The following is a 15,916-nucleotide window of genomic DNA, read 5'->3' on the forward strand; positions in this document are numbered from 1 at the left end:
ATAATAGCTTTGTATATGGACAAAGCCTTGCATGGGCATCTCCCCTTTGGGAGAGGATGTCTCCACTTATTAATGACTCTCCGGCCTTCTTACAGGCATTCAAAGGAGTATTTGACGCTCCAGGTTGAGTGTTTTCAGCTTCCTCATTGATTCTTCACTTTCGACAGGGAACATATATTGTTGGCCAGTTTGCGGATCAATTGCATAACCTTGCTGACGAGACCGGATGGAATAATGAAGCTCTGATGGCAGCTTTCTGGCATGAGCTTCTCTGCATTTAAAGGATAAGATGACCTGTCATGACACCCTTTAAGCCCTGAAAAAAACTTATCTCCCTATGTATCAGGATTGACCTCCGAATACGAGAATGGCAAACCGAGAGGGATCGTACTCCTACAAACCTCAACTATTCGGCTAGCACTCCATTTCAAATCTCCTCTAACTGCTCCTCCCCCTGCTGAGGAACCCATGCAGTTTGGTAGTATCAAATTATCTGAGCGGAGAACTACTGTATCACCCTGTAAACTCGTCACTTGCTGCTATCCGTGGGGATACTACACAAAGAGATACACTGTACTCTCTTTTTTCGTGATTCACTCTCTCTCTCTCAAATCTAGTACTGCAAGGATTCCCTTGATTGCAACACCATAATTGCAAAATTGATTGGGCAAGTTACAACCTGGGGACAACATTGCCAGGAGTCCTGTCTTCAAATGCCGCGTCCCATCTCCAAAATTTGACTACCTGCTGAGAATTCCTCATCTTGCCTTCCTGTTCCCTACCAGGAATTTGATAATGTGTTCAACAAAAAACAGGAATTCCTACAATTGTGCCATCAACATTCTCTCTGGGGCTATCCTTCCTTGAAGCCGCGTGTAATCGCTTTCGGAGCCAGAAACCAAAGCTATACAGGAATATATTTTGGAGAACCTTCAGTGAGGGATTATACGCAAATCTATTTCTCCCACTGGAGCTGGCTCCTTGTTTATGTCTGAAAACGACGGTTCTCTCAGGCCCTGTATCGATTACAGCGGTCTAAATAAAGTCATGGTTAAGAACCACTACTCTTTTCCCCCCATATCTGAACTCTTTGACCAGTTACATGGGGCATCTAGCTTCACCAAGCTGAAACTTCAAGGGGCATACAATTTGATTCGGATCAAGGAGGACACGTAGTAGAAAACGGCCTTTAATACCACTGAATATCTGGTCATGCCATTCGGGTTGTATAACGCTTGACCGTGTTTCAGAACTTTATTAATGAGATTTCCAGGATCTGTCGACCAGTTTCTCATTGTATATCTGGACGATATAGTAATTGTTTTTTAAGTCCTTGTCTGAACATCGGACACAGGTTAAATTGGTTCTCCAAAGACTTTGGGATTATTTTCTCTTCGCTAAGCTCCAAAAATGCCAGTTGGAGCAAAAGAAGATATACTTCCTTAGTTATTTCATGTTCTCTCTTGGCTTCAAGATGAATAGAGAAAAAATATTGGCAGTGGTTGATTGGCCCTTACTGGTAGGTCTCAAACCTATTCAATGATTTCTTGGATTTGTCAATTATTACCAGCGAATTATCCAAAACTTCTCCAAAGTAGTTTTGCCCATCACAGCTCTTACCAAGAAGGGGATGGACTCTACTAATGGGTCTTCTGAAGCTCTACTGATTTTAAAAAAGCTAAAATCCTAATTTTCCTCTGCATCAGTGCAGATCCATCTGAATCCTACGAAACCTTTCATGCAGGTAGATGAATCTGACCTGCCAGCCAGAGCTGTTCTTTCCCCATGCAGGGATTTTTACAATCTTAATAATTATAGTCAAAAAGGAGAAAAAAATAAAAACATACAACCACGGTGAGAGTGGAGGGGGAGGGGGGCAAAAGGTCCCTTTGGTAATAGTCCTTTTATTTTCCCTGAATCATTGATTTTTGTTTTTTGATATGGGTTAGTTTATAACTTTCGGATAACTTATCCATTACTGGCATACTGTACATTTTAAATTAATATTTTTAGTATTTTCCAAATAGTTTACATTTGTAAGTCTTGTAGTGAAGCTATGTCTTCTGGAAAATATGTGCAATCCTATTCGGTGTTAAATACCAACTCATCATAATTTTATACTTATTTTCTTTGATAATGGTGCAGAGAGATGAGCTCTTCTTCTTTAGAAATCTCAGCTCCTATTTCTTTTCCCCATTGAGTCATATAGGGGTGTTTTTCATTTTTGTCCCGAGAGCACAGTGTAGAATATATATATTTGATATCAACCCTCTCTAGTGCGTTTGTACTGTGCACCTTTCTTCAAATTTGGTTAATTGTGTATCCCCTTGCGAGAAAGATTAAATGCCTAATGTGTGCATCTGAAATACTCTGAGAGTGGAATATTATATTTCTTTTGTATTTCTTCAAATGTATATATTTTCCCCTGAAACATAACATCTTTAATCCTAAGAATTTCTCTTAAGATCCAAATATTATTCATACCCGGTATACATCTTGGGGGAAATTCCTCATTCCTCCATAGAGGGGTCATAAATGAGGGTTGTCCTTTTAATCCCTTTCTTTTCTCCCAATTATCCCAAATATATCATGTAAATTCAATAACCGGGTGACTATTCTTTATAGGGATCCACAGTAATATATCTATATTCTGCGTCGGTTTCTCATTTGCCTCAATTTTCACTCATTTAACCTCCTGGGTGGATCTATGCCAGGCTGGTAAGTGGCTTAATTGTGCTGTGATAAAATATTTATTTAATACCGGTAAAGCAAGTCCACCTTCTGATCTTAATGCATTAAGCACGGCTCTTTTTAATGACGTTTTTTCTTTCCCCAGATAAAATTTGTACATTTTATTTTGAATATTTAAAATTTTGGTTTGAATGGAGACTGGAAGGCTATGAAACATAGTAATTTAAGAAGAGAATTAGTCTTTACTGATATTATTCTCCCAATCCATGATATACAGTACCTGTTTCATTCCTCCATATCTCTCTTTATTGTCTGAAACAGTTTTGGGTAATTGGCCTTATAAAGTTCTGAATATCTAGCAGTCAGATACACCTCCAAATATTTGATACTATTTTCTTCCCATTTAAAATTGAAATTTAGTTTTAGTAATTTTGTATTTCCCAATTTGCCCCTGAGGAACAAAAAACGACCTTCTTTGTCGGAGTCACATTCCTCAAGAGCAAATGGTACGGACCTTCTGACCAGTAAAGCCACTCCTCTTTTCTTCACTCGCGCCGATACGGAGAAACTCGAAGAGCAGGCTCTGTCGAAAAATCTGGGTTGATCCTGTTTCCTGAAATGAGTTTCCTGTATGAAAACAACATCCAACATTTGCTTATTAAAATCTTGCAAAGTTAACTTCCTTATTCTGGGATTGTTTAAACCTTTAACATTTAGCGTACCTAGTTTTAACATATTCAAACTAAACCATATTTCCTAGCCATTTTTGTTAACTTGTATGAGCGCAGCGATTTTAATCTATTCTCTGAGTAGGCTCTCTCTTGCCTCGGGTATATGAGGGACGGGGAGGGGTAAAAGAAGTGGAAAAACAAAAACATATACTTATATATAACCACATTTACTTACATTTTTAAACTTACTTAACCTAAACTAAACAACCCGTGGGATTTCCGGGGAATAAAGGACAGTAATTTAGCCCTCAGAGACTTCCAAGGGGAAGGGGGTCTGAATGAGGGTGGTGGTTCCCTTTTTTCTCTGTTCTCTAAAAAAGAAACAGACGGAGGAGGGGAGAGGGGGTGGGGGGTACCGATTGGGACCACAAACAAAAAAAATCAAAAAAATCAAAAAAATCAAACACCATCCGAAAGTAACTTTTAGGGAGTTTCCAGAGCTCCCGAGTCCTTTTCTTCTCCAGATCAAGGTATTGGATGAGTCGCAGCTGGAGGCCGGCTCCGATGTCACTACGCACGGAGGCCAGCCGGCCTTCCTCATCTCCCGTGTAGAAGAGGAAAAAGATCCCGAGTGGGATCAAATACCTAGTCCTTCTGTTCATTCTTTGTGTAAATTCTTCTGTCTGGTAACACCTTTGGTGATTTGCAGTAGTCCTTTTTCCATTACTTTTTGGATACTTTCTCGGACCTCTTAGTCTTTTTGCTTGCTTCCTTTCTGGGTTTTCCCCTGTGTCAAGGCGGGTATACTGGTAGATTTTCTGGGTGACCCTGCAGTCAGAGGTGATTTAGATCTTTGTATTAGACCCAATTTGATCAGTGCTTTTTCTCCTTCCGCATTCTTCACCACTATTGTTCAACCATTATGCCAGATCACTAGCTTGAATGGGAAACCCCACTTATATCTGATTTGGTTGTCCCTCAGCATTTTGGTGACCAGTTGCAGTTCTTTTCTTTTTAGCAGAGTGGAGGGAACTTGGTCACTGAATATTTGGATCTGGTGTCCTTCAAATCCTATCCACTTTTGCGTTCTGGAGACTTGCATAATGGCTTCTTTCACCGAATAATAGTGAGCCCGCAATATAACATCTCTCATCTTGTTAGGGTCAGATTGGTTAGGACCCAGAGCCCTATGCACTCTGTCTAGTAACAGTCTCTCTTCCGTTTCGTCAGTGGCATGCTCTGGAGCAGTCTTGTGATAAAATCTGTTAGCGCTTCAGGCATTATAGTCTCCGGTATATTCCACAGTCTCGAATTATTTCGTCTAGCTTGATTTTCTGTACCTACCAGGGCTTCTTTCAGGGTGTTTACTTGTAATTTTAAGGCTCGCAGTTCATGGTCAGTGATGTTTTGGGCTGATATCAGCTCGTCAGCTACCCCTTCTAGACAGTCAGTTATGTCGCCCAGTCCATGTAAATCTCTTCTCAGTTCCGATACTACTTTGGTCATTTCTGTTTGCATCTTTTGTACCATACATTTCAATAAGTTGTCTAAATCACCTTTTGTGGTGGGTCTGGTACTTTCCCCCATACCTCCGGCAGCCCCTGCTTCAGCATCTGCCTCTCCTTCTGATCCTGGAGGGAGTCTTGTGTGGCCGCCATCTTGGAAGTCCTGTTGCTTCCGCAGCGTTTTTGTTTTCAAAGAACTTTGATGCTGCTGGAGTTTCCTGCTTCTTTTCGCTGCGCAGCTTCATCTCCCTGGGTGGTCCGCCGCTGATATTGGCGGTTTGGCTCTCTGCCCAGATGCGCGATCAGTTTTTTTTTTCCTGCCCGGGAATCTGAGGAGCTGTTAGGCAGCCATCTTATGGCGCGCTGCGCATGCACCTTACCTTTCTTTTCTAAAAAGGATGTCTAACCTTTATTTAAAAATATCTATTGTACAGTATCTGCCATCACAGTCTCCAAGTCTCCATGGTTAATGAATGCCAAATTGTACTGTAACTGCACTTTAAGGAATCCTTTCCTTTGTTGCTGCTGAAATCTCATTTCCTCAAGCCTTAAGGGATGATCCTGTATCGTTTATTGCCATTGGGATGAATAGTTCTTTTGAACGCTCATTGTATTGACCCCGAATGTATTTGTATATAGTTATCATATCCCCTCTTAGACACCTATTTTCTAATGTAAATAAATCTAATTTAGATTGCCTCTCCTCATAAGTCAGATTTTCCATCCCCTTAATTAATTTGGTGGCTCTTCTCTGCACTCTCTAGTTCCATAATGTATTTTTTAAGGAGTGGTGCCCAAAACTGTATTCCATATTCAAGACGTTGTCTTACTAATGCTTTATACAGTGGCATAATTATACTTACTTAACTTCCATCCATATCCTGTTTAATTCAAGATAAGATCTTATTTGCCTTTGCATGACTACTGCATGACTTTGGACACTATTGCTAAGTTTGCTGTCTACAAGCACTCCTAAATCCTTATCCATCAAAGATTGACCTAATTGTGCCCCATTTCATGTGCAAGTGACCTGTTTATTCTTGTTCCTCACATGCATAACCTTACATTTATCTGTATTAAACCTCATCTGCCATGTACCTGCCCAAGTTTCCAGTCTATCCAAAGTTCTTCTGGAGAGAAATTACAACCTGCTCTGATATGAATACCGTAAAAATTTAGTGTCATCAGCAAAGATGATGACTTTGCTCACTATGCCAACCTCAAAGTCATTGTAGCGGGTGTACCCATGGGGTACGGCACTACTGGTACTGCATTCACCTGTGAGGCTAACCTGAGTCCTGAGCCTCCACCACTGGGAGTCTGGGGTGTACTTACACTCGGTGCAGCGCCTCCACTGATGAGGGATTGCAACGTAGTGGGAGTGCTCCCTTATCAGAACCCACATATACAATACCACACGTGATTGGATAAACAGTATTTACTGATCAGCATAATAATCCTTAGCACATAACAAACATAGCATTACTCTGCAAACACAGCATTTATATCAACACACATATAGAACTGAGTGTGTGCTTGGAATCAGTCCTGTATCCCTTTACTCCCTGATGTACCACTTGGCCAGGGCACTTAACCTCTTAGTGTCCACCAGCTAGAAAATCAGTGTGTGTGTGTGTGTGAGGGACAGCGCTTCCCTGTGTTGGGGCCCGTTGGTGCACTTTAATATAATACCTTCCTGGTTATGATCCTAACCAGGAGAATCCTTGATGACTCTGCAACACCGCCACGTGATACCACGCTGCACTGCTCTCTGAAGAAATGAATGAACACGCTGACTCCACAGGGGAGGGATCCCCAGCCGGATGATCCTCTGCACACTGTCTCTGCTATGGATCAGATGTCACACCAGCACTCAGGCGGCACTGGTAATCAGGCAATGTCCTGCAGCATAACCTCTCTCAATCTATATGAAAAGGTCCCTGCATAAAGGCCTTCCTTATAACAGCACTCTCAGCACTTCTACAGTGACTCAGGGAACTAACTGTGCCCTGGGGATATACCTATGGCCTAATCCCTGGAGCACTGCTCCGTGGATCAAACCTGCAGCTTCAGGCTCCTGGTCTTCACTGACTGCTTCCTCTCCCAACAGGCAATAGTCCTTCCTGCTCCTTCGGCAGAATCCTGCAGCCTTACTGGCTCCCTGGTATCAGGTGGTGTCACTGCCCCTGAGCATCATAGGGATTGTAGTCCTGCCTCGTGCTCTCCCTCTTATGGCCACCGCTCCGCACCTCGCTCTATTGCAACTCCTGTAATGGCCGCTGTGGGCCTGCCCTGCGCAGGCGCAACCTCTCAGGCACTCTGCCGCTCCTCACTGCTTCCGCGCATGCGCGACTCAGCGTTCGTGCGCGTGCCCGCCCAACATGGTGGCGCCCTGCTGTGGAAGACACCGGCAACTCTATCGCCCTGCCTGCACTCTGAAGGTAGGGGGGAACCGAAACACAGGGAGTCCGATGGGGGGTAGCTGGCTACATCATTAATGAACCAAATTAAAAATATTGGGTTTCAGTACCGATCATTGAGGTACGCCACTCACAACCTTAGCCCAACCTGAAAAAGGTTCCATTTATAATAAGGTCTCTGTTATTTATCCTTCAACAAGTTTTGAATTACTGTAGGTAAAAATATTTTTGTCGAGTCCAATTTACTGTACTTTATTTGTACATAAACCTCTTGTGTGGAACCGTATCAAAAGCCTTTGCAAAATCTAAGTAGACCATATCAACTGCATTATCAGTGCATTCATGGTCTAAATTCCTACGTACCTCAAAGAAACTAATAAGATTAGTTTGACACGACCTATTATTCATAAATCCATGCTGACTATTACTAATAATTTTGTTATCCATTAGGTACTATCGCGTACTAAACCTTAATGTAGCTTTCCCACTATTGATGTCAGGCTTACAGGTCTGTAATTCCCTGGTAGTGACCTAGATCCCTTATAAAATATAGGCACAACATCAATCTTGTCGTAGTGAGCTTGTTGGAATGAAGTCCTTGAATATTAAATGTAATGGTTTAGCTATTACTGAACTTAGCTCCTTGAAAAACCATTAGTGCATGCCATCGGGACCATGTGCTTTATTTACTTTATTTTATCAAGCCGCCTATGCACTTCTTCCACAGTTAACCAGGGAGAAAGAGTGTCTCAGTGAGTAAAGACACTGACTGGCACTGAGAGTTTGAAGCAGGGGAGCCTGGTGACCTTGGGCAAGTCACTTAATCTACCTGTGCCTCAAGCACCAAAAACATAGATTGTAAGCTCCACGGGGCAGGAACCTGTGCCTACAAAATATCTCTGTAAAGCGCTACGTAAAACTAGCAGCGCTATACAAGAACATGCTATTATTATTAGTCATTTGTTCGTTAATATAGAGCAGGCCTGCACAACTCGAGTCCTTGAGGGCCGCAAACAGGCCAGGTTTTCAGGATATCCCTACTTCAGCACAGCTGGCTCAATTAGTGGCTCAGTAATTGAGCCAGCTGTGCTGAAGTAGGGATATCCTGAAACCATGACCTGTTTGCGGCCCTCGAGAACTGGAGTTGTGCAGGCCTGATATAGAGGTTGTGGCTTCCTCCTGTGGCACTATTTTTGCAATTGATTATTCCCTAAATACAGAGGCAAATAATTTGTATAATACTGATGCTTTTTCCATATCTTCAATAATGTGCCTGCCCATCTCACACTGAAAGGGTCTTATATTATCTTTTCTGATTTTTTGGTTATTAAGATACTTAAATAACTTTTTAGGGGACTTACTTTCTATATCAATTTTTTTTTTAATTTTCAATTTTTTTGCTTTGATTTCCCTTTTGCAATTTTTGTTACATTCCTTATAATTCTGATATGATGCCTCCGTCCCTTCTGACTTTACAAATCTAAATGCCTGCCTCTACCAGCTGGTTTCTTGTAGTTACCTCCTTAGTTATTTAAAATCTGCATTTCTAAAAATTTTAAATCTTTCTTGAAACCAAAAAATACTGTTTTTGTTTATTATTTAAAACTAGCTGATATTCCGGCGTTGCCCGGGCATGGAAGGGCAGGGGGCATGGGGCGTGGAAAGGCGAGGGGGCGTGGAAAGGCGGGGGGCGTGGAAAGGCGGGGGGCGTGGAAAGGCGGGGGGCGTGGAAAGGCGGGGGGCGTGGAAAGGCGGGGGGCATGGAAAGGTGGGGGGGCGTGGAAGGGCGGGGGGCGTGGAAGGGCAGGGAGGGGCAGAGGGCAGGGAGGGCAAAGGGCAGGGAGGGGCAGAGGGCAGGGAGGAGCAAAGGGCAGGGAGGGGCAAAGGGCAGGGAGGCGCAAAGGGCAGGGAGGGGCAAAGGGCAGGGAGGGGCAGGGGGGCAAAGGGCGGGGGGCAAAGGGTGGGTGGGGCAAAGGGCAGGGGGGGGCAAAGGGCAGGGAGGGGCAGGGGGGCAAAGGGCAGGGAGGGGCGGGGGGCAAAGGGCAGGGAGGGGCGCAGGCAAAGGGCAGGGAGGGGCGGGGGGCAAAGGGCAGGGAGGGGCGGGGGGGCAAAGGGCAGGGAGGGGCGGGGGGGCAAAGGGCAGGGAGGGGCAGGGGGGGCAAAGGGCAGGGAGGGGCGGGGGGGCAAAGGGCAGGGAGCGGCAGGGGGGCAAAGGGCAGGGAGGGGCAGGGGGGCAAAGGGCAGGGAGGGGTGGGGGGGCAAAGGGCAGGGAGGGGCAGGGGGGCAAAGGGCAGGGAGGGGCAGGGGGGGCAAAGGGCAGGGAGGGTCAGGGGGGGGCAAAGGGCAGGGAGGAGCAGGAGGGGCAAAGGGCAGGGAGGGGCGGGAGGGGCAAGTGGGGCAAAGGGCAGGGGGGGAAAAGGGCACGGGGGGCAAAGGGCAGGGAGGGGGCAAAGGGCAGGGAGGGGGCAAAGAGAGGGGTGGGGGGGCAAAGAGAGGGGTGGGGGGGCAAAGAGAGGGGTGGGGGGGGGGCAAAGAGAGGGGTGGGGGGGGCAAAGAGAGGGGTGGGGGTGAAAGCTGTTCCACGTTGAGCATGTTGTGATTTGTGCAGTAAACTGATTTTGTGTGTGCATGATTGCTGACAGTGGGGAGTGGTCTTTTTGTGATGGGCCGCGGCGGCATGCGGAGTGGCGAGAGGGGGTTGGGGGTGTGAGCGGCTGCTCGGTCTGGCTGCGGCGGCATGCGGAGTGGCGAGAGGGGGTTGGGGGTGTGAGCGGCTGCTCGGTCTGGCTGCAGCGGCATGCGGAGTGGCGAGAGGGGGTTGGGGGTGTGAGCGGCTGCTCGGTCTGGCCCGCGGCGGCATGCGGAGTGGCGAGGGGGGGTTGAGGGTGTGAGCGGCTGCTCAGTCTGGCCCGCGGCGGCATGCAGAGTGGCGAGAGGGGGTTGGGGGTGTGAGCGGCTGCTCGGTCTGGCCCGCGGCGGCATGCGGAGTGGCGAGGGGGGGTGTTAGCGTCGTGTTTGAGGTCCGGCGTTAGCGGTGTAGGGTAAGTGTGGTGATCGAGGGTGTTGTTGGGGAGGGGAGATCTTGCTCGTTTTCGAGGACACGCGGCGGAAAGTGCCGCGTGGGGTAAGATCGTAGCAAAGGGGCCGTAGTGGTGATAGGGGGTGGTTCAGCGCCGAGAAGGGCAGAGGGTGGGTGGTCAAGGGCGGCTAGCCATTGAGGCGGGCCAGAGGGGTGATAGTGGGGGGGGAGTGTTGTACTTACTTTTGGTGTCCTGGTGAGCGTCTCGTCAGCGTCTCTAGGGTTGAGTGGGCGTGTGTGTGTGTGTGTGCGCGTGTGTGTGTGTCTCTCTCCTTTGGCCCGTCACTCCGCCTCAGGCCAATGAAAAGTGTGCGGGGGCGGGCGGGCAAAGGGACCAATGAGATTTCCCCTAGGGACACAGGACATCCAGACAGGCATACAGTGCTTTCACAAATATAGTATAAGATAAGACCATGTACACGGTTTCACAAATGTTCCCTCACTTGAATATATGTCATTACACATTTTAAATTAGGAAAGGGGGACGGACAAGCAAGAGGTAATAAACTAGACAGACTAGATAGGAATAAGGAAATAGCTATGGGTCATGGAGGTAAAATGGGGGGAGTGTGGGTTTGGCAAGCAGGGAAACGTCACCAACGTCACAATTTGCCGTCACCACTGGCGAAAGTTGAACTTTAGTTTTGAGCGACATCGCTGGCGACACGGCCAGTGACATCATGAAGGGGGAGGGCAGAGTGCAATAGGCGCTCTGTGATTGGTGCAGAGACAGTCACATGTGGCGACTGTTTCTCCCAAAATCAAATTTCACTGACTTTGGGTGCTCCGTCGTCGTCGCGCTTACTATAAGTGCATGTGACGGATCCAATGTATTTGTTTTGGTGCGGCGTCGCCGTCGCCAGGCACTATAAGTGAAGCCTAAACCTAGAAAACTTCTAAAGACTAAATCCAATTGGAGTAGAAAGGCAGGAGCAGATAGGAATAATAGCACAGACTGAAGAAAACCTTAATGTTTCCGACCAAAGACAGCTCTGTAGTATGAGACAGCTCTGTAGTATGAGACAGCTCAGTAGTATGAGACAGCTCTGTAGTATGAGACAGCCACTTACTACCAGCAGTATCCTCCTTATCAAGATACCTGACAGCTGTCTTAATTCAGCCCTGATTGCTCAGCTACCTCTAACTAAGTGTAGCCAGGTCTCCCCAGCACGCCCGCACCCCCCTCACCTAACTGCCGATCGCGGGGGCCGCCGCGTCCAATGGCGGCTCCGTTCGGCAATGGCAGGGGAGAGGGCGGTCAGGTCCCGGCTCGGGGGTTGCCGGGGACGCGTGCGGCCGGTTGCCAAGGCCGCACGCGCATCTCAGGGCTCCCAGCGCTCCCGGAGCCGGGCGAATAGGGCGCCGCCATGTTGTGCAGGGTCGCGCATGCGCAGTAGGTCCCCGGCGGCCCAGATAGCTCGCGCATGCGCAGGGAGAACCCTAGAGCCAGGGAACAGTTGCGTGAGGGCAGGGAAAGCGCAGGAGAGTCGCGCGAGAGTAGGGATAGCACAGGAAGGGTTGAGGCGGCCATTAGGAGTTAGTGTAGGCAGAGGGGAGGAGCGCACGCGGCCCCAATGTTATTGTAAGGGACTACAATTCCCATGAGGCTTAGGGCCAGGCACACCAGGTGGTACAGTGTGGCCAATGAGGGCCAAGAGTCTGAGAGGAATTGAATACATTTCGCGGGCAGAGGGCTGCGTGATCAGTCAGAGCAAAGTAAGAGGAAGGAACAGACAAGGGAAGGAGGTAGGGTACAGGAGAGAGGGACTCCCCTGCATTAGGCCAGCACCCCCTTGGTCAGAGATAGCTCAGCTCCCCAGTAAGGTGAGTGTTGCCAGGGGCAGCCCTCAGGTTAGGGACCCTGCCACTTACATTAGTGGGAGCTATAAAAGGCAGGTTACAAAGAGTTGGATTCAGGGAGCTGTGAGGGAAGGAAGGGTGCGGGGAGCGAGTGCAGCTCCTGCCCCACATAGGTACCCACACCCCAGGTAGGCTCCAACTCCCCACTAGTTGGGTGGGAAAGTGATTAGGGAGGTCCTAGATAGGGACGCGGCCCCTAGTTTGGAGTGCTGCCTTGTCAGAGTCACAGCGGGCAGTGCTGTGAGGTCTGACAGGCAGGCACCTTGTTGAGCAGCACGTTGGCTGTTAGAGTTAGTGAGGCTTAGGGATGTGGGTAGTTAGGGGAGTGGGACAGGTCCTGCCCTTTTAGGCCCATAGGAGTATCCCAAGCCATCACAGGTTGCTGTATTATAGGGACGGCTTATAGTGCAGCACGTGCCCCTTATGTAGGTAGGGACACAGAGAAGTGTTGCTGTTCCCGTGAAGCGGTTGGACCCACGTTGGGGTCCACAGAGACTGTTCTGGAGTGGGACCGCTCTAGCGGTCCACGTGCAAGGAGTGCAGTGGAGGATCAGAAGGAGGCATCGCCCGACTGATCCTTTGAGAAGCTTGTTGCTGACCCGAGCACCGGAGTGCTCGGCAGGTATTATACCAACACATGTGCACCAACAGGCCTAGAGGTTCTTAGTGACTGCGCAGTCACCCATTGACTATCTCTGTAGGAGTACGGGACATTGGGTGGGGTTCTTGGGACACTGGGTGGGATCACCTGGTGTCGGGGAATCGTCCTGCGAGAACTCACTGTTAGTGTCTCCTCGTGAGAGAGACACAGGTTATTATCCTTTGTTAGTAAAGTCATTAGTTATATAATCATTGTGTGTGTGGTTTCTGATTGGGTTCCTATGTAGGGTCATTCTACACTTCCCACTTCCATAGGTGGAGGCGCTGAAAGAAGAAACGTTCCAGAGGATTCACCCCAGGCTCTCACTAGCGGAGGCTCAGACCTCCTGTGAGCCTGCAGGTATATGCACCACACCGGTAACACCGCATGTTCTACTCACCCACACTATATATGCGATTGGGTGGGGTGGAAAACCCGTTACATAGGTAAACCCTCTGACTGCTGATTTCAGCAGTCAGATATATGTTTCCCAGGCATATTCATCAGCAAATGAGTTCACCCTGTCACAGGCCCATATTTAATAAGCAGTATATTAGATACCTTTTAGCTCTGGGAGACACGTTGCAGTCCATCCACTTGAAAGTCTTTTCGTCATAGGGACAACTATTTTATCATTCTTAGAGCTCTTTTTGGAATCATCTCCTGCACTTTTATATCCCTTTAGAACAGGCCTGCACAACTCCAGTCCTCGAGGGCCAGGTTTTCAGGATATCCCTACTTCAGCACAAGTGACTGAGTATGACTGAGCCACTAATTGAGCCAGCTGTGCTGAAGTAGAGATATCCTGAAAACCTGGCCTGTTTGCAGCCCTCGAGGACTGGAGTTGTGCAGGCCTGCTTTAGACAACAGCTGAACACAGACAGCTTCAAAATAATAAAGCCTGTAAAAAAAAATGTGCACATTCTAGATGCTCTTTTGAACACGACTATGTACTAAGCCAGGTGTGCGCAAACTTCTTGAGCAGAGCCCCCCTGCCGGGAGCCGCAGCGTTTGTGCCCCCCTCTCTCCAATGACTCGCCGTCAGAAGTCATTGCGGGTCATGTGACATCACGTTGCCATGACGCGCGTTGCCGAAGACCCGGCAGAGGCCAGGTAAGTGAACTACAGAGGCCTCACGCCTCCCCCGGCATTTCATTTTAAATGCCGTGGGGAAGAGCGCGGGGCCCCTGTAACCGCACGCGCCCCCTAGAAATTTGCTCGCCCCACCTGTTTGCGCACATGCTGTACTAAGGTATTCATTGCCAGGATTATTCCAATATTCCTTTTCTTGGACAATTTTAAACAAAAAAGTACACTCAAAGGATATTTTCTTTTAAGTTACATGGATGTGAACTTACTTTTAGACGCTTTTGTTTTGCTATGTAGGCATCCTGGAGATCTGGATTTTCCTGAGCAAGCTTCTTGAGCTCAGATTCAGTGCTACCAATTTGTGCTATAAATGAAATCAGGGAGTGACACAATTTCAGCTGCACTAGCAAAACAAAAACAGCCTGGTGTATGTTACATAGTTACAATGAAATGTATTCCCTTGTGAACTGCATTGCACACAAAGAAGGAGTCTGTTCTCTGCCTGATAACTTCACTGTGGGCTTTAGCAAGGTAAATTCTGTTTAGTAACATTTATGAGATTAGTTACGCTTTCATGCATACTATGCTACTTTGTTAAACATTGCTGATTTCTAAAAAATAAGAATAAAAGAAAATAAATATAACATGCAGCATGTTTTACGTGTATGTTATATATGTGCACGTTATATATGTATATGATATATACAGTGTGTATATATGTGTATATATACACACACACAGGTGTACTGGCTCACCGACAGGCGGGGAGCACATGGACAGTATCAGTCACCTGGGTAGGACCTCTTCCGGTGTCTGGTGAGGCCCAGACAGACCTTGGAAGCCAACTACTCGGATAGGGCCCAGGGGGGAAGCAGAGAGAGTGAGGGGGAGACAAGAGAGTGAGGGGGAGGAGTACGAGGGGTAATGAAAGAAATAGCGCAGGAGTGAGAGAGAGGGGGGAGGAGTGAGAGGCAGGGGGGGCAGGGAGTGCAGGGAAAGAGGGGGGCAGGGAAAGAGGGCAGGGAGTGTGAGAGAGGGGGGGCTGAGTAAGAGAGAGAGGGAAGAGATAGGCTAAGTCCACGCTGGCGCTGAGCGCGCACATGCTTGCAGAGCGCTCCAAGCATGAGCGCCGGGTGTCCTGCTTGTACGCGAGCGCGAGGGAAGGGGGGGGCATTGCAGGTAGTTGAGCGCACGGGTAAGTATAGGTTTTTTGTTTATCTGAGTGCGGGTGAGCGTGTGTGCCCGCGCACGAGCGCCGCGCGCACCGCGTGAGCAGGGACTCTCACATATCGAGCGCCGCCCACTCAGCACTAGCGGGAACTTAGCATGAGAGAGCTGGGAGTGAGAGGTGAGAAGTGAAAAAAAGAAGACACAGAGTGAGATAGAGAGACAGGGGAGAAAGAGAGAATCCAGGGAGTGAGAGAGGGGAAGAGTAAGAGACTGCAAGGGGATGAGTGAGAGAAAGAGGGCAGGGAGTGAGAGGGGACTGAGATAGAGAGGGGAAGAGTAAGAGAGAGAGAGGGGAAGAGTAAGAGAGAGAGCTGGGAGTTAGAGGGGAGAAGTGAGAGAAGACAGGCAGTGAAATAGAGAGAGGGAAGTAGTAAGAGGGAACGCAGAGAGAGGGGAGGAATAAGAGAGAGCACAGGAAATGAGTGAGAGGGGAGGAGTGAGAGAAAGAGGGCAGCGAGTGAGAGAAAGAGAGCAGCGAGTGAGATAGAGGGGAGGAGTGAGAGAAAGAGGACAGGGAGTGAAAGAGGGGGGCTGCGATATAGAGGGGAGGAGTAAAAAAAGAGAGGGGAGGAGTGAGAAAGAGAGGGGAATATTAAGGCCGCACTTATAGTGTGCACGACGGATGACGTCACCCATCGCCGCTAGAGAAAGTTACAATTTGCTTTGCGGCGACCAGGTCACTGATTGGTTCAGAGGCTGTCACAGCCTCTAAAAAATCAAATTTGACCGGC

The 15,916-nt window shown here is 48.0% G+C and overlaps 1 protein-coding gene across 4 annotated transcripts in view; it reads right to left on the reverse strand.

Annotated features, from left to right (window-relative positions):
* The window catches only part of GDAP1 (ganglioside induced differentiation associated protein 1), a 68,090-nt gene that overhangs the window by 12,700 nt on the left and 39,474 nt on the right, over window positions 1-15,916 (reverse strand). For all 4 annotated transcript variants that reach the window (XM_075583229.1, XM_075583234.1, XM_075583242.1 and 1 more), the window contains exon 4: window positions 14,225-14,319. In XM_075583229.1, coding sequence (XP_075439344.1) covers window positions 14,225-14,319 — 95 coding nt within the window. The remainder of the gene's footprint in view (window positions 1-14,224; window positions 14,320-15,916) is intronic.

This window comes from Ascaphus truei, chromosome 2 (genome assembly GCF_040206685.1).
Source record: "Ascaphus truei isolate aAscTru1 chromosome 2, aAscTru1.hap1, whole genome shotgun sequence".
NCBI lineage: Eukaryota > Metazoa > Chordata > Amphibia > Anura > Ascaphidae > Ascaphus > Ascaphus truei.